The sequence below is a fragment of the Anarhichas minor genome, unplaced genomic scaffold, assembly GCF_050575085.1.
Source record: "Anarhichas minor isolate MPS153535 unplaced genomic scaffold, ASM5057508v1 ptg000080l, whole genome shotgun sequence".
Taxonomy (NCBI): Eukaryota; Metazoa; Chordata; class Actinopteri; order Perciformes; family Anarhichadidae; genus Anarhichas; species Anarhichas minor.
The window spans coordinates 2180772-2197820 of NW_027466526.1; the positions used below are offsets into that span (position 1 = coordinate 2180772).

At 44.3% G+C, this 17049-nt stretch overlaps 3 protein-coding genes across 4 annotated transcripts; 1 reads left to right on the forward strand and 2 right to left on the reverse strand.

Moving 5' to 3' along the window:
* Nucleotides 1-3045, reverse strand: elovl4a (ELOVL fatty acid elongase 4a). Of its 2 annotated transcripts, XM_076081383.1 has the most exons (7): nucleotides 2979-3045; nucleotides 2235-2422; nucleotides 2014-2094; nucleotides 1183-1354; nucleotides 501-628; nucleotides 94-321; nucleotides 1-57 (listed from the first exon to the last, which is right to left on the reverse strand). In XM_076081383.1, the coding sequence occupies exons 1-7, from the start codon at nucleotides 3043-3045 to the stop codon at nucleotides 1-3; spliced, it is 921 nt and encodes a 306-aa protein (XP_075937498.1). The 2 variants fall into 2 exon arrangements, with proteins under 2 accessions (XP_075937498.1, XP_075937497.1); XM_076081382.1 differs by having other exon boundaries at nucleotides 1-321.
* Nucleotides 3046-5849: 2804 nt separating this feature from the next.
* On the forward strand, nucleotides 5850-8654 carry LOC142938149 (uncharacterized). Its single transcript, XM_076081391.1, has 4 exons — nucleotides 5850-5997; nucleotides 6107-6196; nucleotides 6498-6568; nucleotides 6653-8654. The coding sequence occupies exons 1-4, from the start codon at nucleotides 5860-5862 to the stop codon at nucleotides 7257-7259; spliced, it is 906 nt and encodes a 301-aa protein (XP_075937506.1). The 5' UTR covers nucleotides 5850-5859; the 3' UTR covers nucleotides 7260-8654.
* A 362-nt stretch (nucleotides 8655-9016) lies between these two features.
* Nucleotides 9017-16463, reverse strand: fbxo32 (F-box protein 32). Its single transcript, XM_076081390.1, has 9 exons — nucleotides 16209-16463; nucleotides 15514-15650; nucleotides 15075-15124; nucleotides 14848-14940; nucleotides 12298-12391; nucleotides 11495-11679; nucleotides 11182-11364; nucleotides 10450-10593; nucleotides 9017-10311 (listed from the first exon to the last, which is right to left on the reverse strand). Exons 1-9 carry the CDS (start codon nucleotides 16319-16321, stop codon nucleotides 10222-10224), a joined length of 1089 nt encoding a protein of 362 aa, XP_075937505.1. The 5' UTR covers nucleotides 16322-16463; the 3' UTR covers nucleotides 9017-10221.
* Between the last annotated feature and the right edge of the window lie 586 nt (nucleotides 16464-17049).

The window sequence follows — 17049 nt, forward strand, 5'->3', positions numbered from 1 at the left end:
CTAATCTCGTTTAGCTCTTCCTTTCCTCTTTCTCCTCCCAGAGCTCTCCTGGGGCTTCTCCTCTTTGCTCCCCGCCACCACTGCTCCGTTGGCGGCCTTGCCGAGCCCGTTGAGGGTCCCGTTAGAGAGGGCCTTGCCCCCTTTGGAGGAGGAGGCGTCACGTCTGGGCTGTTGGCGGCGGTAGGTCTGGTAGTAGAAGTTGCCGAAGAGGACGATGAAGGTGATGGCGTAGCAGATGAGGGAGTAGTGCATCCAGTGGGGGAAGTCGCAGTCGACGTAGAGGGACAAGGCTGTGTGGCCGATGGTGACGTGGAACTGGACCTGAGACACAAAGAAAGACAATCACATGTTTGCGTTGCTGTCGTGTAATTCTTTCACACCTTTAAACCTGAGAATCATTATTTCAGTGAGTAAAACGTGGCGTGAGATCAACCTTCCAAAACATGTAAAAAGGACTACATTTTTATTCAAATTAGCCGCACAGTGAGGTGACATCTTACCATCTGGACGATGGTCAAGTACTTCTTCCACCACAGGTACTTTTGGATCTTAGGTCCACAGGAGGCCAGGCCATAATACAGATACATCAAGACGTGGATGGCTGCGTTCATGTGGGCCCCAAAGAACGCTGCAGGTGAAAGAAAATTCGAATATTGATATTAGTTTTGCCATGCTAACGGTGGTGCTAGAACACAATTTTATTGCACAAATTTTGTTTATTTCTGAACACTTTATTGTAGTTTTATTTCGAATTTAAGGACAATAATGGTATTTGGTGTATATAGCGAGAAATTGTGAATACTTCACATTATTGATTCATTTTCCAGCCGCATTAACACACAAAGATTACGTAACAAAAAAATGATTTGGCAAATTGTCCACTGTGATGGATTATGTATTTATGTCTCTGCAAGATGTTGTTTGTGCTGTTGGTGATTGTGACACAAAGGGCACATACATGTAAAAGACTCTTCCTTCCGTCTTATTACAAAACGACCACAATTGCTTAGTATGAAAAGATCAGGAGCAAAAAACAAAAACATGATCAAGACCTTTGAGTCCAACAATAAATGTTCATTTTAACTAGAGCTAAAGGAAATAGGGGGTAAAGATGTATTCAATTATAGGTAAAAGTAGGCATAGGGCATCATGTAGGACTGCACTGTAGCATGAGCTACTCACACTGTCCTCCTGCCACCCATTTGATGCCGATCCACCAGAGAGTGAACATGGTGCAGTGGTGGTAGACATGCAAGAAAGTAACCTGGTTGAATTTTTTCCTCAGGATGAAAAACACCGTGTCCAGATACTCGATGCCCTTAGAGATGAAATACCACCACAGAGCTCCTGCCACCTGTCTCGGGCAGAACGGGAGAAATGGGTTGAAGACAGGCACGGGTGGAGGAAGGAAATAGAAACCAACAGGGAAACGCAGACAGTTAGAGAAGTAGAGGAGTAGTTCAATTGGACTCTCGTTTCTAACTTGTTGTATAATCAAATATGAAGCTGTCTCGACTCCACACATTCCACACATACTTGCACTTCCTTGAGGGAATAGTTTCAGTTCTTTACTGATCTATTCTATCCAACATCTCAAACTCAGGGTCACCTGAGACCCATTGACTGTGTCAGATGTGTAACTACGTCACGGAGCAGTAGGAAGGAAGGTGAAACTGAACACCTTCCTTGAGCCCTCTTCCAGCTCGCACTTTTTCTAATAACAGGAGCACGGTCCAAATGAGCGGATGTTGGTCATGTTTCTAAAAAAACCCTGAAAGTGAAGCTTCCCCTGGCACCGCAGACGAGGATTTTTCTTCATCATTTGAGTACAAATGATAAAGAAACATGTAACATGTTACGTCGCAGTCAAAGAGCAGAGGTGCCTCGTTACTCCTGGAAACTAATTACAGCACACACACACACACAAACCATAAGAACGGAAGTGACATAATTGGGCAGGTGCCGTGCAGTCCATTGTGGTAATGTTCCATTTTCACTTTAAAAAACACTCACCCTGACTTCATTGGGGTCCTCTGAATAGTCCACCCGTTGACAGATGTAGCTGTAGCTCGCTGACCGCGCTGCCATAAACAGCTAAAAAAAACAAGATAATATTTAATGAATCACTGATATAACAACAAAGGCAGAGAGACACAGTGAGAGGAAGAAAGCTGGATGCGCTGCGATAAGGTTAGTCTTAACTCAGGGGGAACATCTAGTTAATAGTTACCTACCTCTTTAAAGATGAAGAAGTTGAGAAAGACCATGCTGAAGTTGTAGACAATGAGGGTCTTGCGGAGCTGGAAGGGCTCTCTGTTCTTCATGTATTTGGGCCCCAGCCAGAGGAATAGCAGGTAGGAGGTGCTGATGGCCAGCGTGGGCAGGGGGTTGTTCATCAGAGGCCATTTCGCCACTCGCTTGTCTGTGGGACAGATGTTCACAGAGCATTACATAACTATTCTTAATGTTCACATTACGCTGTTACAGCGTGGGTTCGGTGTCAGCATATTTTAAGAGGAGTGCAGGTCAAATGCAATAGGAGTACAGATGCCACCTTTTTGTCCAGAGGTGACCTGTCTGTCTGGAGGTCAATTTGATGTAGTTTATTGGTGCATGTGATGTGATAATTCGCTTATGAGGTGAAAGATACAATATCCATTCAGCGATGTAGCAGGTGATGAAAAAGGAAAGATTGTGTACTGATTCCACTTCAGTCATAAAAACAAGATACGAATGACGGAGTAAAGCGAGACAAGACACATTGAGAATATATTGCTGTATATTTCATATCAATATATGTCCAGGCACATACACACATTATTCTACTGTGGTGCAACTTTGACTCATCCTTTATCAAATTCCCACCAAAGCACCGTCCATTTACTGACTCATTGCAGGAAAACCACCTACCTGTAGATGTAAACTTAAGTATTCAGTTACTTGAAAAACACCATTTCTCCAAAATACAAGACTGTTACCTGCAATGGTTAGGGTCCATTTGTAGAACTCTATGGTGTCATTAATTAGATGTGTGACTATCTCCATCTCTGCGGCCGATGACCTGAAATGAAAGAGACAGACGTGAGAATGGAGACCTCTGAAATCTCAGCTTTCAACTGAGGTGAACGAGTAAGAACCCTAGCCATGCTATTTTTTAAACTGTAACATAACAATAATAATAACACTTTTAAATGATTGATCATTAAATAGTATGAAGCTGTAAGAGAAACGAACCCAGGCTAACAGGAGGCCAGTTTAAAGCCTATAGGAGCCTGTGGCCCCAGGCCATGATAGATGGGCTATAGGCTTCATTGCACACAAAGGCTGGGAGCACCGGCCGGCAGAGCGCGTGTGTCAGCAGATTTTTTGGCGTGAGCACGTCCACCAGCCTGGTGGTCCTTATAGTGTGTGGGGGTGGGGGGGTGGAGGCCTCGTGCCCCACTTTCACATTGAAATGGGTCATCTCCTATACAGTGCCAGACTGACGCATATGTTGATAAGTGTGATTGAATGATCCCTAAAAAGATGACACCCTGCCACCCCCCCCCCCCCCCCCCCCCCACCATCTCTGACTCTCTCTCTCCCGCCTGGAGCGGATCAAGCGCTGCTGCAGCATCTGCCTTAGTCCTGCACGCGCTGTCCGCATAAACTACTATGAAAATAAACCGTAGGCTACATCACTGTCAAAATCAAAATAAAATGAACCAAATAGTGTGTGTTCCTATGGCTTCGGTAACTATATTGACAATAGGATTATGAACTATTTGAATGCCAAATATTTGCAATCTGCAGTATGCAGTCCGGCCTTCAACTGGGAGCCTGCACGAGGAGTCCCATCATCAATATGATTTTTCAAAAATGCCTGAGCTGTTTCCGTCTTACATCTGTAAAAAAAAAACACGATTACGGTCATGAAAGACAAACGTGGTCTCAAATCACGACTCCACACAGGCAACATATACGATCCCGTATTATCGACATTGGTCTCGCATCCTGCTCCGTGCAAATGAAGATGCTTATTACCTTACCGTGTCGGTGCTTTAAAAAAAATCCGTCTAAAATGACATTCAACGCAAGGTCACGCCGTGTGCGTTATTCCGGGTGGTAATCGACTGCGCTCGTTCTCTATGAATTGATTAACTGTTCCGCATTCAGGGTGAAATAAACGGACCGCTGAAAAAAACGGCGATAGCATGAATTATGTCGTTAAGGGACCACACTAGGCTCCGCTGCGCGTCTGCTTCCCTGAGTCCTCCTCTGATCCCTCACACACCCGCGTCGAGGCACAGAGAATACACCTTACACTTCCGATTTTACCTTCAAAATAAAAAGAATGATGGTTTTCCTTAAAGCACAGTAGACAATGGGCATGCACATCAATTAAATATGATTGATGATAACAACAATAGTAATTATTAAATAATAATAATGCTCATCTTATGGTATTGTTAATATCAATAATCATTCAACCACTCACTTGTCTTAAATTAAATCCCTCCTGAAACATTAATGGTAATGCGGTGAGTTTGGGAGTTTAAATAATGATTGTTTACATTATCCTTGTAGTAGTTTACTGCAGCAGTTGGAGCTCGTGCGCAAACTTTCTCTCAGCCTCCAAACCAAATTTTTTTATTTGAATTTCCTGCTTGCTCTATTCTGTCTAGCTTCATGCAGCTCCGCTCCTTTCCACTTGACCGGGAGGATGGAGAGATACTAAGCGCATGCGCACACATGGAGGCGGATGCAGCAGCATCCGCTTCGTCGAGTCGACCAGACTCAACCAGGGAAAGGCAGGAAAAGCATTGGTTTTGACCTCAAAATAAAACAAAAAGAAACGTGTCTCCTAAAATAACTACTATTGTGCAGAAAAATGTACACATCAAACACGAGTCAGCATCACAGTACAATAGATACAGGTGAATAGCATTATAGCATCCAACTTCAAACTGTATATTGATTCTAAATCCATAGGCTCTACATGTTTACCAGGCTGAGGACGACAGGTCATTAAATGGGGTTTATTTTGAAATTCCTGACCAGAATCCCTCATCTCACTCTGTCGGGCTTGACATTCGGTGGCTCCGCTGTTGCACCGGCTCCTCTCTTGTCCTCTACTGCACGAGCTGGTTGTTTTAATCTATAAATCAGCCTACATGTTGTCTTCCTGCTGGTCCTGTGGCGTGGGGATCAGAAGAGCACATTGTGCAATCTTTACGCACGGCTGATACGAGAGATGCGAACTCCGGACTCACTTCATTGATGGTCGTGAGCTTCCATCATAGGCCCTGCGCTCTTAATACCGACGCTAGTTCCTCTTATGAAAATGGTCCGGTGAAACGTAGCGTCGGATCACGGAGGGTTTCTCAGCAGCGATAAGGTCAAGACCTGTGTTGTGAAAAATGAAGATTTGGAGCACGGAACATGTTTTCAGGTTGGTTTATTGACGTTGTATTGTCCTCTGTGGACTGGTCTGTCATTGGAGGGCTAGGATAAATACATCTGAATTTAATTAAACTCTGAAGCTCACTACTATCTGATTGTGGTCAGTAAATTCCACCTGCTCTATAGGAGTGATCACGATGATCATTTAACATCAGCAGACAGCCTCCCGGTCACAGTTTTGTCCCAGAAAAGCAAATAAGGAAAGTGAGTTTAGTTGTTTAAGGACTTACATCAACAACCCTGTGCACTTGACTTCATCGAGAGATCATGAAACATATTCCTACACGTTCAGTTTATCAAAAGCTTGCCAGAAAATGTCAGCCAATAGACAAGATTGACATGTTTCTTCCCCATTTCATTTTATTTTGTACTGTTTTTGTGCGCAGTTACCCATGGGAGACGGTGATCAAGGCTGCCATGAGGAAGTACCCGAACCCCATGAACCCTAACGTGGTCGGGGTGGACGTGCTGGACCGCAGGGTTGATACAGAGGGGCGCCTGCACAGCCACAGGCTCCTCAGCACGGAGTGGGGCCTCCCGGGCATTGTACGAGCGGTCAGTCATCAACACACACACACACACATATGTATACGCACATATCCACATACACAGTTCAAGCGACATGTGGGCTCATTTTACTTGCTGTGTGTTATCGTGTGCGTAGATATTGGGAACCAACTACACGCAGACGTATGTGAAGGAACACTCCATAGTGGACCCAGAGGAGAAAAAGATGGAGCTGTGCTCAACAAATGTAAGTTCATACTGAGTCTGTCCGCCAGCCACGACTTCAATCAGCATCAGCTGCACAGTACATGTAGCGATGGTGAGCCACAACAACATTAAAATCCAACTGTGTAATCACCAACATGATAATGCACCAAAATGTGCTGCTTTTGTGTTCATGAATAATAAATAACAAACAACAATTCACAGGAAATACTATGGTACGTTGATATAGTAATTGTTGTGTCCAAATAAAACTTCATATGCATCAGAATATTCCATGTGAGTATCCCATAAATAAGGAAATCCAAATGCACGTTATCCTCCAGATCACTCTCACCAACCTGATTTCAGTGGACGAGAGGCTTCTTTACAGACCACACCCAGACAACCCAGAGGTGTAAGTACATTGCGCAATTTATTCAACTTCATGTTATTTCTGAAAACTCACCCTCGCCCTCATCCTCCCTCCCTCCCTCCTCAGTACCATCCTGACCCAAGAGGCCATTATCACAGTCAAGGGAGTGAGTCTAAGCAGTTACCTGGAGGGGATGATGGCGAGGAGAATGTCGGCTAACGCCAGTAAGGTAACACTTCTTTTATCCTTTGCATGTACTCTGAAGTTACAAAAGTATTGCAGAGTATTTCTTTGCATGCCTTCTAACTGGGACTCTGCTGTCTCTGCAGTTTCATTGCGTGCTTCCTGGAACCCACAGGCAGAAGTTGCTATTCCCAGCGGTGTTCACCTGTTTCTGTGTTTGGCCTTTGACTTCTCTTTAACCTTCTGTTTCTCCGTGTGGACCTGTAGGGTTGGGATGCTATTGAGTGGATTATTCAGAACTCTGAAAGAGAGAACGTACCTCTCTGTGACATTTACTAACTCTGGTAACTCTTCTCTCCTTGCTTTTCTTCACAACATTCAGTCTTACCAGACTACTATAAGCACGCCACTCATTTTGTTTTCTCTCGAAACAGCAAAAATCTTATATTTGTGTATGCATGCGTCACATATTGCTCAGCGCTCATTTGTTTGCATACGCAGGACTGCAGCTCTACAGCGACGCCTACTTTACGCGCTTCACACCTCATAAACCGCCGGGGGTTCTCAGCACCTCGGGATCCTCTGCAGTTGGTACTTACATCGCCATGCACTGAAAGCTAAGACTGACGGGGAAATGCTGCCAAAGCTGAAATGGTTACAGAGCTGGATTGAAGGGTTGTGGGTCCCAAGTCCGGTAGGTGTTGCTTAATGCTAACTCAGCAAACGACTGTTCTCATCGAGGCAAGAGGGGCCAACAGGAAACTTTTCCTTCCAGCTGCACCGCTGAATACATTGAAGGTTTGACATTCAAGGTGGCGGCTGTCAACACCATGAGCCTACCAGGCTGAATATAGCATCACTACCACTCATTTCCTTTGCTCTCATGTCATATCTCCGCATACCGTGGAGGAGATGCGGAAGACGGATGCAGCACGTACATGTACACATTTTTAAGGAAACAAAGTATGATACAATGACAATATGCAAAAAAAAAAAAAAAAAACGTCATAACTTTTATTTGAACCGATGTAATTTCTCAGTGGCGACTCCGATGGCGGGAGTTCAAAAACAGTTTTTACTGGTGCTTATTATGTGTTTTAAGACTCACAAACTGTAGATGGTGTGTTTGCATGATAGCAGTTTGAAAAAGACAGGGGGGGGGGGGAGTAAAAAAGAAATGTAGTAGCCAGATATACATTTGCTAATGCAGCTTTAGACAGGTAGGAATTCACAGAAATGATATTGTTTATCTCAACAACAAAAAAGATGGGAATGTACCATTAACACGACCTTCTTTCTCTGCTTGCAAAGCATAAGTATACAGTGTTTTTGATTTTTTTAAATCTGGGCAATATTGCCTTAAACCAGCAGATTTGTAACTGGGTTCATGAGGAAGATGCAGATGACATGTTTGGCTTTTGTGATCGGGACAGTAAAACGTTAGGTGGACGGTCTTTGTGGGCAGCATTGCCCCGTCTTTTAAAAGGCCTTAAATTATGCCCGTGTATTATTGCTTTGGTAATCATTCATGCCTTTACCAGTCGTACACACGATGCTTCCAAATGTTGAACCTCTCTGCAAAAAGCTACCTTCACACCCTGAGGAGCAGGGCAGTACTGTTTGTGCAACGCTGCAGTGGCAGATGCACACAATGATTTACACGCAATTACAATGATCATATTTCTTGGTAAAATGAATATTTACATAATATTTGTATAAATATTCATTTAAAAACTTTAAACAATTATTTCACTGTTCATATTGTCTGAATGTCATGCTAAAAGAGTTTCATTTGCTTTTTAAATGTTTTTTTTTTTTTCTACCTCAACTGTTACTGCTGCAACAATTAAAACAAAAATGACATTTTAAAACTTGAAGACAGTGTTTGTTGTTCAGGCAGCTCGATGTTTAACTACCGAGTGTTATTAAACAGCAGGCCTGTCTAATAAACACGGAATACCCAAGAGTCCTTTGTGGTTTAAAAACACTGCAGAGGCAGGTTTTTTTTATTTTGTATTAGAGCCTCAGGATTGAGCAGTGATGGAAAATCTGAGGCAGAGAAAACCTCATCCCTCATGAAGATAGCTTGACGTCCTGATGTACAAAGTAGCATGCAGTTCATCATTTCTCCAGTAGAAGGCACCATTCTGCCGTTAGCAGCAGCAGCCAGGCTTCCTGCTCACCTCTAGAAAGAAGCCAGTGTGGATTTTAAATCTGAAGAAAAGGCGATTGCCCAACACAGAGTGTGTGTGTGTGTGCGTGTGGAAAAGTCACATTAAGAGGACTACATATAAGTGATGGCAGCGGTAAGGTTGTTTTCTTTTATTTATTCAACAGAACAGAAACAGAACGCATTGCATAGCATGTACATCATTCCTCACTGTCTGAGCAGTGATAGAGGAAAGTCTGGGTCAAATTGCACCTTAATAACAATATTCCCATTCCTTGCTAGAATCTCAATAAATAAGTAAACACTATCAGCTGGGTGTTTAAAAATCATGCAGGAGGCTACAGAAAAAATAAGATGTTTCAGAAAGTCAACTTTGGTATCAGAGCCTTCTCGAATACCACTCTTCTGTAAATGAGACATTCGTTGATGATAAAAAAAAAAACAGCATCAGGATCTGAAAACATTCCAAACAAGGATTAAACTGTACCGGTTTCAAGTTTTCGTGACAAGGCACACGCCATCGCTATGTTGAATTTAATTACAATCTTTGGTAATACTGCACACAGGCACTGCTGCTGCTATAGCAGCCACAGCAGAACATTAAGAATAAAAAAAAAGTCATATCAAATCTTTATAAAAGTGAAAAACAGCAAAGAAAAGGAAAAAAACATTGTGATGTGCCATGTTATCATAGAATTATCACCCAGTCTAACGATCCATTGCTTATATTGCAGCAACTCAAGACTTGTGCCTCTCCATCGCAGTGCCCAACAATACTATTGTAAACTACATCTAAACTTCACACACATCGCAGACCCCCAATGTGAGCAGGCCTTGCAATGGATCAAACAAATCACAATTTCAAAGGGGTTGGAATAATCTTCCTACTTCCTGTCTCGAAAAAAAAAAAAAAACAATTACAAGGGTTGAAAACCCTCCAAAAATAAAAACAAATTCCCAAGTTGGGAAAAATAAGTGCACACGTCTGAGGTCAAGAGGTGTGTTTGCTTCGGAGTATAATTTCAACAACCACATTAAACTAAGACTTAACTCTGACAGCCGAGTGTTCCCTTTATCCACAGGCCGACTGCTACACCTCCTCTCCTCTCCTCTCCGTCACATTCACTCACTTTCAACTGGGAACTCTCCCAGAGGTTCAACAGAATCTCCATTGCATCATTGTCCCGCTGCATGAGCCCCCTCCGCTCAAACCTCAACTAAAATACACATCCGGGAATAGAGTGTGCTAGTAACAAAAAAACAATATTGTACATTTCTATGTACAGTATGTACAGTCAGTTCATCTGGATTTTTCTTTGGGAGAGGGGGGGGGGGGGGGAAATCAGAAGTTGAAGAGGTTGATGAAGTCTTGAGGGGAGAGGGACATGGTGCAACTTTCCGGGTTGTTTGCCGTGCAGGGATGGTTCGTGTCCTGGGAGAAGACACACAACGCTCAATATTAAATGGTTTATGTTCCTCTTTAGTTATTAATGGTTGTGACATTTTTGTTTTCATATCCACTTTGATCAAGTGCAAAAGGAGAGAGGGGGAAAAAAAACATCAACACTACCTTCCAGAAAAGGATGTGGCAGTGTGTGCAGAAGTGCAGGGTGTCACTATATTCCTCTCTGCGAGGATAGCAGCGGATCAGCTTAGAGTACATCTTCTTCCACTCCAGGTGACCTTTGTCTGACACCATCAGGCGCCTTCGGATCTAAAGAAGAAGTAGACAGACTTTGAGACACGACCCAAGGAGAGAAAAATACTTTCAAATATCTTCTAGGATCTCAGCTCTCTTGAGAAGTTATTTAGTATCCCAACTCACTCCTAAAGATGTTGCATTAATAGAGGAGTTTTTTCTTTAAAGCACTCTTAACCTGTCGGAAAGCTTCACTGTAACCTAGTTCAGCATAAAGCCTGAGACCGTCTCACTCGCTTATCAGGGGCATGCTTCTGCGCAGGGTGCTAGGTTACTGCGAGGTCAGTATGCGCACTCTGTTTTCCAGGAGCAAGTCTTGTTTATCAGAGATGCTTGACCTCATTGAGTGATTTTCAATGACATGTATGTCAAAAAGACTGCACCGTTATCTTACTTTAACGGTCTCAAGTATGTAACCTGGAGGTCATCTGAGGCACTTCGAGGGCAACAAGGAAGATGACTAACCCGCCGTGTGTGTGTGTGTGTGTGTGTGTGTGTGTGTGTGTGTGTGTGTGTGCCAGCCAATGTGTGTTACGGGCACGGAGGAGTGCATCATTCTCATTCTGTACATATTTAAGGATCATCCCCCTGATTTCCACGTGCCTGTCTGTCTGTGAAGTGGTAATGGCAGAGCCTCTTCCACAGCAGCCGGTCCTCGGCGAGGGTCCCCAGCGAGGGGCACACCTGGCCCAGGCTGACCAGGTCCCTGCCGTCCGACAGACGCTGCATGATGTTCAACTGCAGACTGGCGGGCAGTTCGGTCAGAATCATGCCTGTAGATGTGGGCTGAAGGGGAAGAAAAAGTCATACGTTTAATAGAAATGTAATGTCCTCCTTGAATTCCCCTACATTTCTCCATCGTAAGAGAACTTTTGTGATTCAGGCTCCTCGCCCTGTATTTCGAGCACATGCTCACCCTGTTGATGTGGATGTTGTCCAGCTGCTGGTGCCACTGCAGGATGTTCTCCATGCGGTACAGCCAGGTGTTGATGTTCCCCACCAGGACAGACTTGCCCATGTCCTGAACGAGACCACACAGCGAGACGTAGAGCGTCAGCAGCAGCTCCTTGATCGGACGAACGTTCTGCTGGTCGTCCAGAACTGGGGGGGGGGGGGGGGGGGGAGGACGAGAAGATAAATCACTGAACTCAATTCACTACTCAAATCACGACCTGAAAGCAGCCGCCCAACAGTGAAACAGTGAGTCATCGAAAAGCACATTATCAAAGCAAATGTTTTTTGGAGTGGCTCCACTCTTCTCCTGTGACGTTTGTAATATCTGGCCAACAGCTTTCATAACGCCACCTAAACAAGCCGAACCTCTGTTTAGCAGAGGGAACATTTAGTTTACACTGTGGCTTGCTGGGCCGTCTGGTGACTGTCTTGTGGGTTTTACGGCGCCATTAAAGCACTAAATCCACTCCCCTGCCTCCTTCACAGGTCGTCAGGGCTCATTTCCTCACCTATCGGAGCAAACAGTAGCTTTCATGCGTTTGTCTTTAAGAAGGAAGAGGAGTCTATGTCCATGTACATTTTGATGAAACAATAAAAAGGAAACCAAATAGACTGAATGGAGTCAAACTGCACGTTTAGGCGTGTGCGTGTGTGTGTGTGAAAACAGCAGAAAATGAAACCCTTGGTACACAAAAGGAGAGAGGCCGAGAGGCAAATTAGTCGAGTGGCTTTACAAAGAGCGGGGAGGAGAGCGACAGGGCTCACCTTTCTGTACCACTCTCTCCAGAATATTCATGTAGTTCTTCTGCGCCACGCCGCTGAGCGAGGGGAGCTGGGACTTGGCGATAAGCTCCAGGAGCTAGAGCAGAGAAAAGAGAAAGAAAACAACACATCAATTTCATCCTGTCAGCTGTTGAGAGACTCTCCGTTCCGTTGCCTCAGTGCTTAATGTTTGTTACGCCGCTCTCTCATAAAAGGCACTTGCACTCCTGACAATAAACGCCGTCTGCCCAACAAATTTGGAGCCGCTCCACCTGGTCCTTGCTCTCAACCCGAGGTTGGGTCCAACGACAGCGCTCTTGGCTCTGATCACTCTTGATCGGAGTCTCTTTAGGGGGGAAGAAGCTACAGGAAAGGTGTTGGACAAGAGCCCGGGCTGTAAACAACGTCAGCCTCCGCGAACAAGCTTTTAAATCATTGGGACTCCTTGATCCTCCCGTCACGTGAATTAGCTGCATCATTTGACAGAGTGTGTCTGCACTCGCGCTCCCATGCAGGCTTGTGTGTGTATGTGTGTGTGTGTGTGTGTGTGTGTGTGTGTGGTTGTTGCCGTTGGTTAGCGGACAAACAGTGGGTTCCAGGGTGGCACGGCTGGCATGCAGCAGATGCCGTGACATCATGGAGAAACTCGAGTTCCCACTTGCTCAATTCTCACTGGAGCATGTGACCTTTGTCAACATATCCACATCCACATATTGTGGGCTGCTTTCTGGTAAACTGGTGGGGGGGGGCACTGATAGAAGGCAAGTTATTAAGAGGAGTGCAGAAGCAGACAGCATAAACTTTCCACGTTGAGCAGTTCTAAACTCAAAAAAGGAAAACGTTAGTTCATAATTACGGATGGTGCTTACTGGGAGTAAGAAGAAAGAGAATAACCCTCAAACTAATCGGCCTGACACCCTCACCCTCCCTGTTCATTTTTTTTAAGCTTCTTCGCCCTCTCCCGGATCAACTTTTTATTCATTCCAGCTCCATTCCTAAAAGCTAATCCCATGCCCTTCTGCTTTTAGCAGCTCATCAAGTGTTCCTCTCTTTGTAGAGCAGCCGGGCAGAACAACGTGCGTTTCAGGATCTACTTTTAGCTCCTGCTGTTCTCCAAACTGCACGGCACAGCTTGCCACACCAGCCGTGTCAGACACACCGCGTCTTGTGTTATTACTGTACAATAAACAATCGTTTTTTTTTTTAAGGTTTCGGTCTCCTTGAAACAACCTCCGTTCGTGCGCGAGGAGAACAGAAGAGGGACCTCTCGGTGTCTCTTTGTGGAAGAACCCGATCCGTGTAACTGAGACGGAGTTAAATGAACCCCCAAATGCCATCAGACACAACCAATGAAGAGCAGTGACCTAGGACGCCGTGTCCAGAGTAGACGCTAGTGTTACACAGCCGTATTGTTCTTTGGGCTTACCACACTACACTGCACATGTTGGCTGGAACCGGCGCTAGAAAAAGGTCAATACAAAAAACTTCAACAGAGACGGGAAACAAAGTTCTGTGTAAAGAGATAAACGTTTTTAATCTCTTGTGAAATAAAAGACATGATATCTCAGGAATATTGCAACGCTGATACCCTACACTTGTGTTTACGACGGCAGATAAAAACACCAAAGCGGTCATAAAACCTGATCCGCTGCAAACTCACTGTCCTGCTAAAACGGAGAATCCCCCCCCCCCCCCCCCCCCCCCAATGTGATGTACCATAGGCCGGCTTTGGTACATCACATTCCTCAGGCAGGCAGAAAGAGACAGTTCAACAGAGGACTGTGTGTGTGTGTGTGTGTGTGTGTGTGTGTGTGTGTGTGTGTGTGTGTGTGTGTGTGTGTGTCTGAATCACCTGACAACCACTGGGTCTGGTTTCATAGACCCCTGTCGGGTGGTCTCACCTCACCGCACAGCTGTCACCCCCCCTCCCCCTCCCCCTCCAACTAGCACAGGAGAACACGACCACATGCACTCAGCTCACATGGGAGCACATGTGGGAGAGCTGATGTTTGGTTCAGTGCGTCGACGCTTTGATGTGGAGGGGAAGAACTCAAAATTTAACTAAGGGATTATATATTGATAATGCAATTACATTATAGATAACGATGATAATGAATGTCAACGATGTTTTTAGTGGAATTTATTTTTCACAGAGCCATTTAGCATCCCTAATGTCTGTACATCACTTTAACAGTTAGAACATATAGAAACATTTTAAAAGTTACAGAATTGCACTAGTTAACAATAATTGATTTAAAATTACGCGTTAGTGTAATTTAATTTAGGGATGCCAAATGGCTTTATCAAATCATATTACAGCAAATTGTCACGCTATGTCCCACTTTTATCCTACCACAAACACACGCATATACTCCCTGGGTCAGTATCGCCACCATGGAGAGACCCTTGTCTGCTGAGCATTGATAAGAGCCTGGCAGAAGCCTGCACACCCTCTTAACCCCTTCTCCCCCACGAACAAAACACTTCCTATAAGCAACCACAGAGGACGAGAAACAAAAAGAGACAGAAGAAGAGGAAGAGACGAGGACTCACTCTGACAACGTAATTATATCTCCTTGTGTCCTTGATGGCGCTGCAGAAATCCAAGCGGTTGAAGGCCTCTCCCAATGTACAATATCCGTGGCGCTGAGGAAAACACAATCATCAGGGTATTAGAATTGAGATCCTCGGCAGGAGTACAAGGTTCTCTCGGCATGTTGACACGAGCAATGATGATGATGTGAAAAGTTATTGTGAAAGTAGATGAGCTGGTTTGTTACCTCCTTGGTGCTTCCTTTATGAACATAAATCCACTTTTCCCTGTGGAAATCTGTGAGAAAGCAGATTGTTTGTATTAGTGGCCTGTCCTCATTAAGCAGCTTATAAGCACTGTGACAAATGCAAACACACACACACACACGGTGCCAATAAAAGACACAATTTCAGAGTGAGCATAGTTATTGAAATAGAGTCGATCAAATGCTGGAAAAAAATAATCATAAACAATATTATAAGGGATGAGTTCCCATCAAGAACGTTGCATAACATCCTCATGAGCCCCTCCGGTTAATACGTTTTGGCATGAAGTTAACTTTACCCATTTTATTATGCGATTTGTAACCCCACACGTAAAAAAAAAAAAAAAAAATTACAAAATGTTATCTTTTGCTTCTTTAAAAACAATAAGTCAGACTGTGTGGGCCTTTGGTAGTGACTCACAGGGGACCTTGGTGTTGTTGTTCATTTGGTCTTTTTTCCTCTTCTTGGCAGCCATGTCGTAGCTAAGAGAGAGCAGCAGGTTCTCTTTGTTGAAACACTCCTCCTCCTCCTCCTCCTCCTCCTCGGCTTTGCAGAAGCTGGAAAAACACAACCACACATATTTCATTAAAGGCATCATTTCACCATTTTATCCGAGTAGCCTACACACTAGGTCTGCAGCACGTCGTTTGTTTTCTTCAGAAGGCTATAAGGAGGACACACCAACACCAAAACTACTTGTATGTGCTTTAACAGTAACCTCGGGCCGTGTGAAAGGCAGGCTTTTCGTGTTAGTGTCGGCATGTTGCAAAGTGGACAGACGTTTGTTAATCCTCTCACTTGTTGTGAGGTTATTAATAGCTCAGTGATTAGCCTGGAAAAGGAACATGGCCCCCAGAAACAAAGAAAGACACTGAGGTTAATGAGATGGAAACAACACGGAAGGTGCAGGCCTCCCGTTTGTCTGTCACCCTGCCTTTGTTCATCGAGCTGTCTGGACTTTCTTCAAAATACCCCCCCCCCCCCCCCACACACACACACACACTTTCCTCTCCCCAACTGGAAAAAAAACACCTAATGGCGCATTTAGGAGCTGGATCTCAAACACTGTTGTGATGGAGACAGCGCGAATTCTCGGGACTTGTTTATTGACCAACCTCTTCACGGAGACATTGTTGTTTTTCTCGTCCGCCGTTGTCTTTTTCCATCCCTCCTCGGTTTTAACCCAACTCTGACCCGGTGACCTCCAGTCCTGTCCGAGGAAAGGCATATCCTGCTTCGACGACGGTGAGTTAAATTAAAATAAAAGTATCAGGAAACAGTGCCCTGTTTGCGTTAATATGTATCCTCTCCTGAAGGGCGATGTGCTGTGTACGTATTTCTGGTCTACTGTTGTCATTGCGCAGCTCTTCTTATATCCTCAACCCAGAACCCGGAAATACACGAGGTCCGCCCACTTTGGAAACTTCCCTGCAACACGTGGCTTTGTTTATCAACTTGAGCGTTGCAAAACCTCTCCGGGAGAACAGCGGAGGCAACGAGCCTTCTGTCGTGTCATGGAAATGTAGAGACAGAGGACACCAAGGGCATTTATTCAGAAGGATTTTAACAAGATAAATTACGAAAAATGCTTAATTTCGTAAGCATAATACATGCTTACGAAAGCATGTATTATATGTTAATTAAACAGCTTGGCATTGTGTAACTGTCTCTGCTGTAACTACATTCACTCAAATACTGTAATTAATGTCAAGATACTTGTAAATGTACTTGAGTACTTCCAATTTCTGCTACTTCACGTTTCCTCTCCATTACATTTTAGGGAGAAATAATACTTTATACTTTTTACTTTACGACATTTATTTTACAGCTACAGTCATGGACCGATTGTCATACAAGTGTTTATCTTTGTAGATGTTTTCTGTATCTTTGTAGTCATTTGATTGTCTCCCCAACAGTCACTTTATAGAGAAAACATCTGACCAACTTGTAAAACAT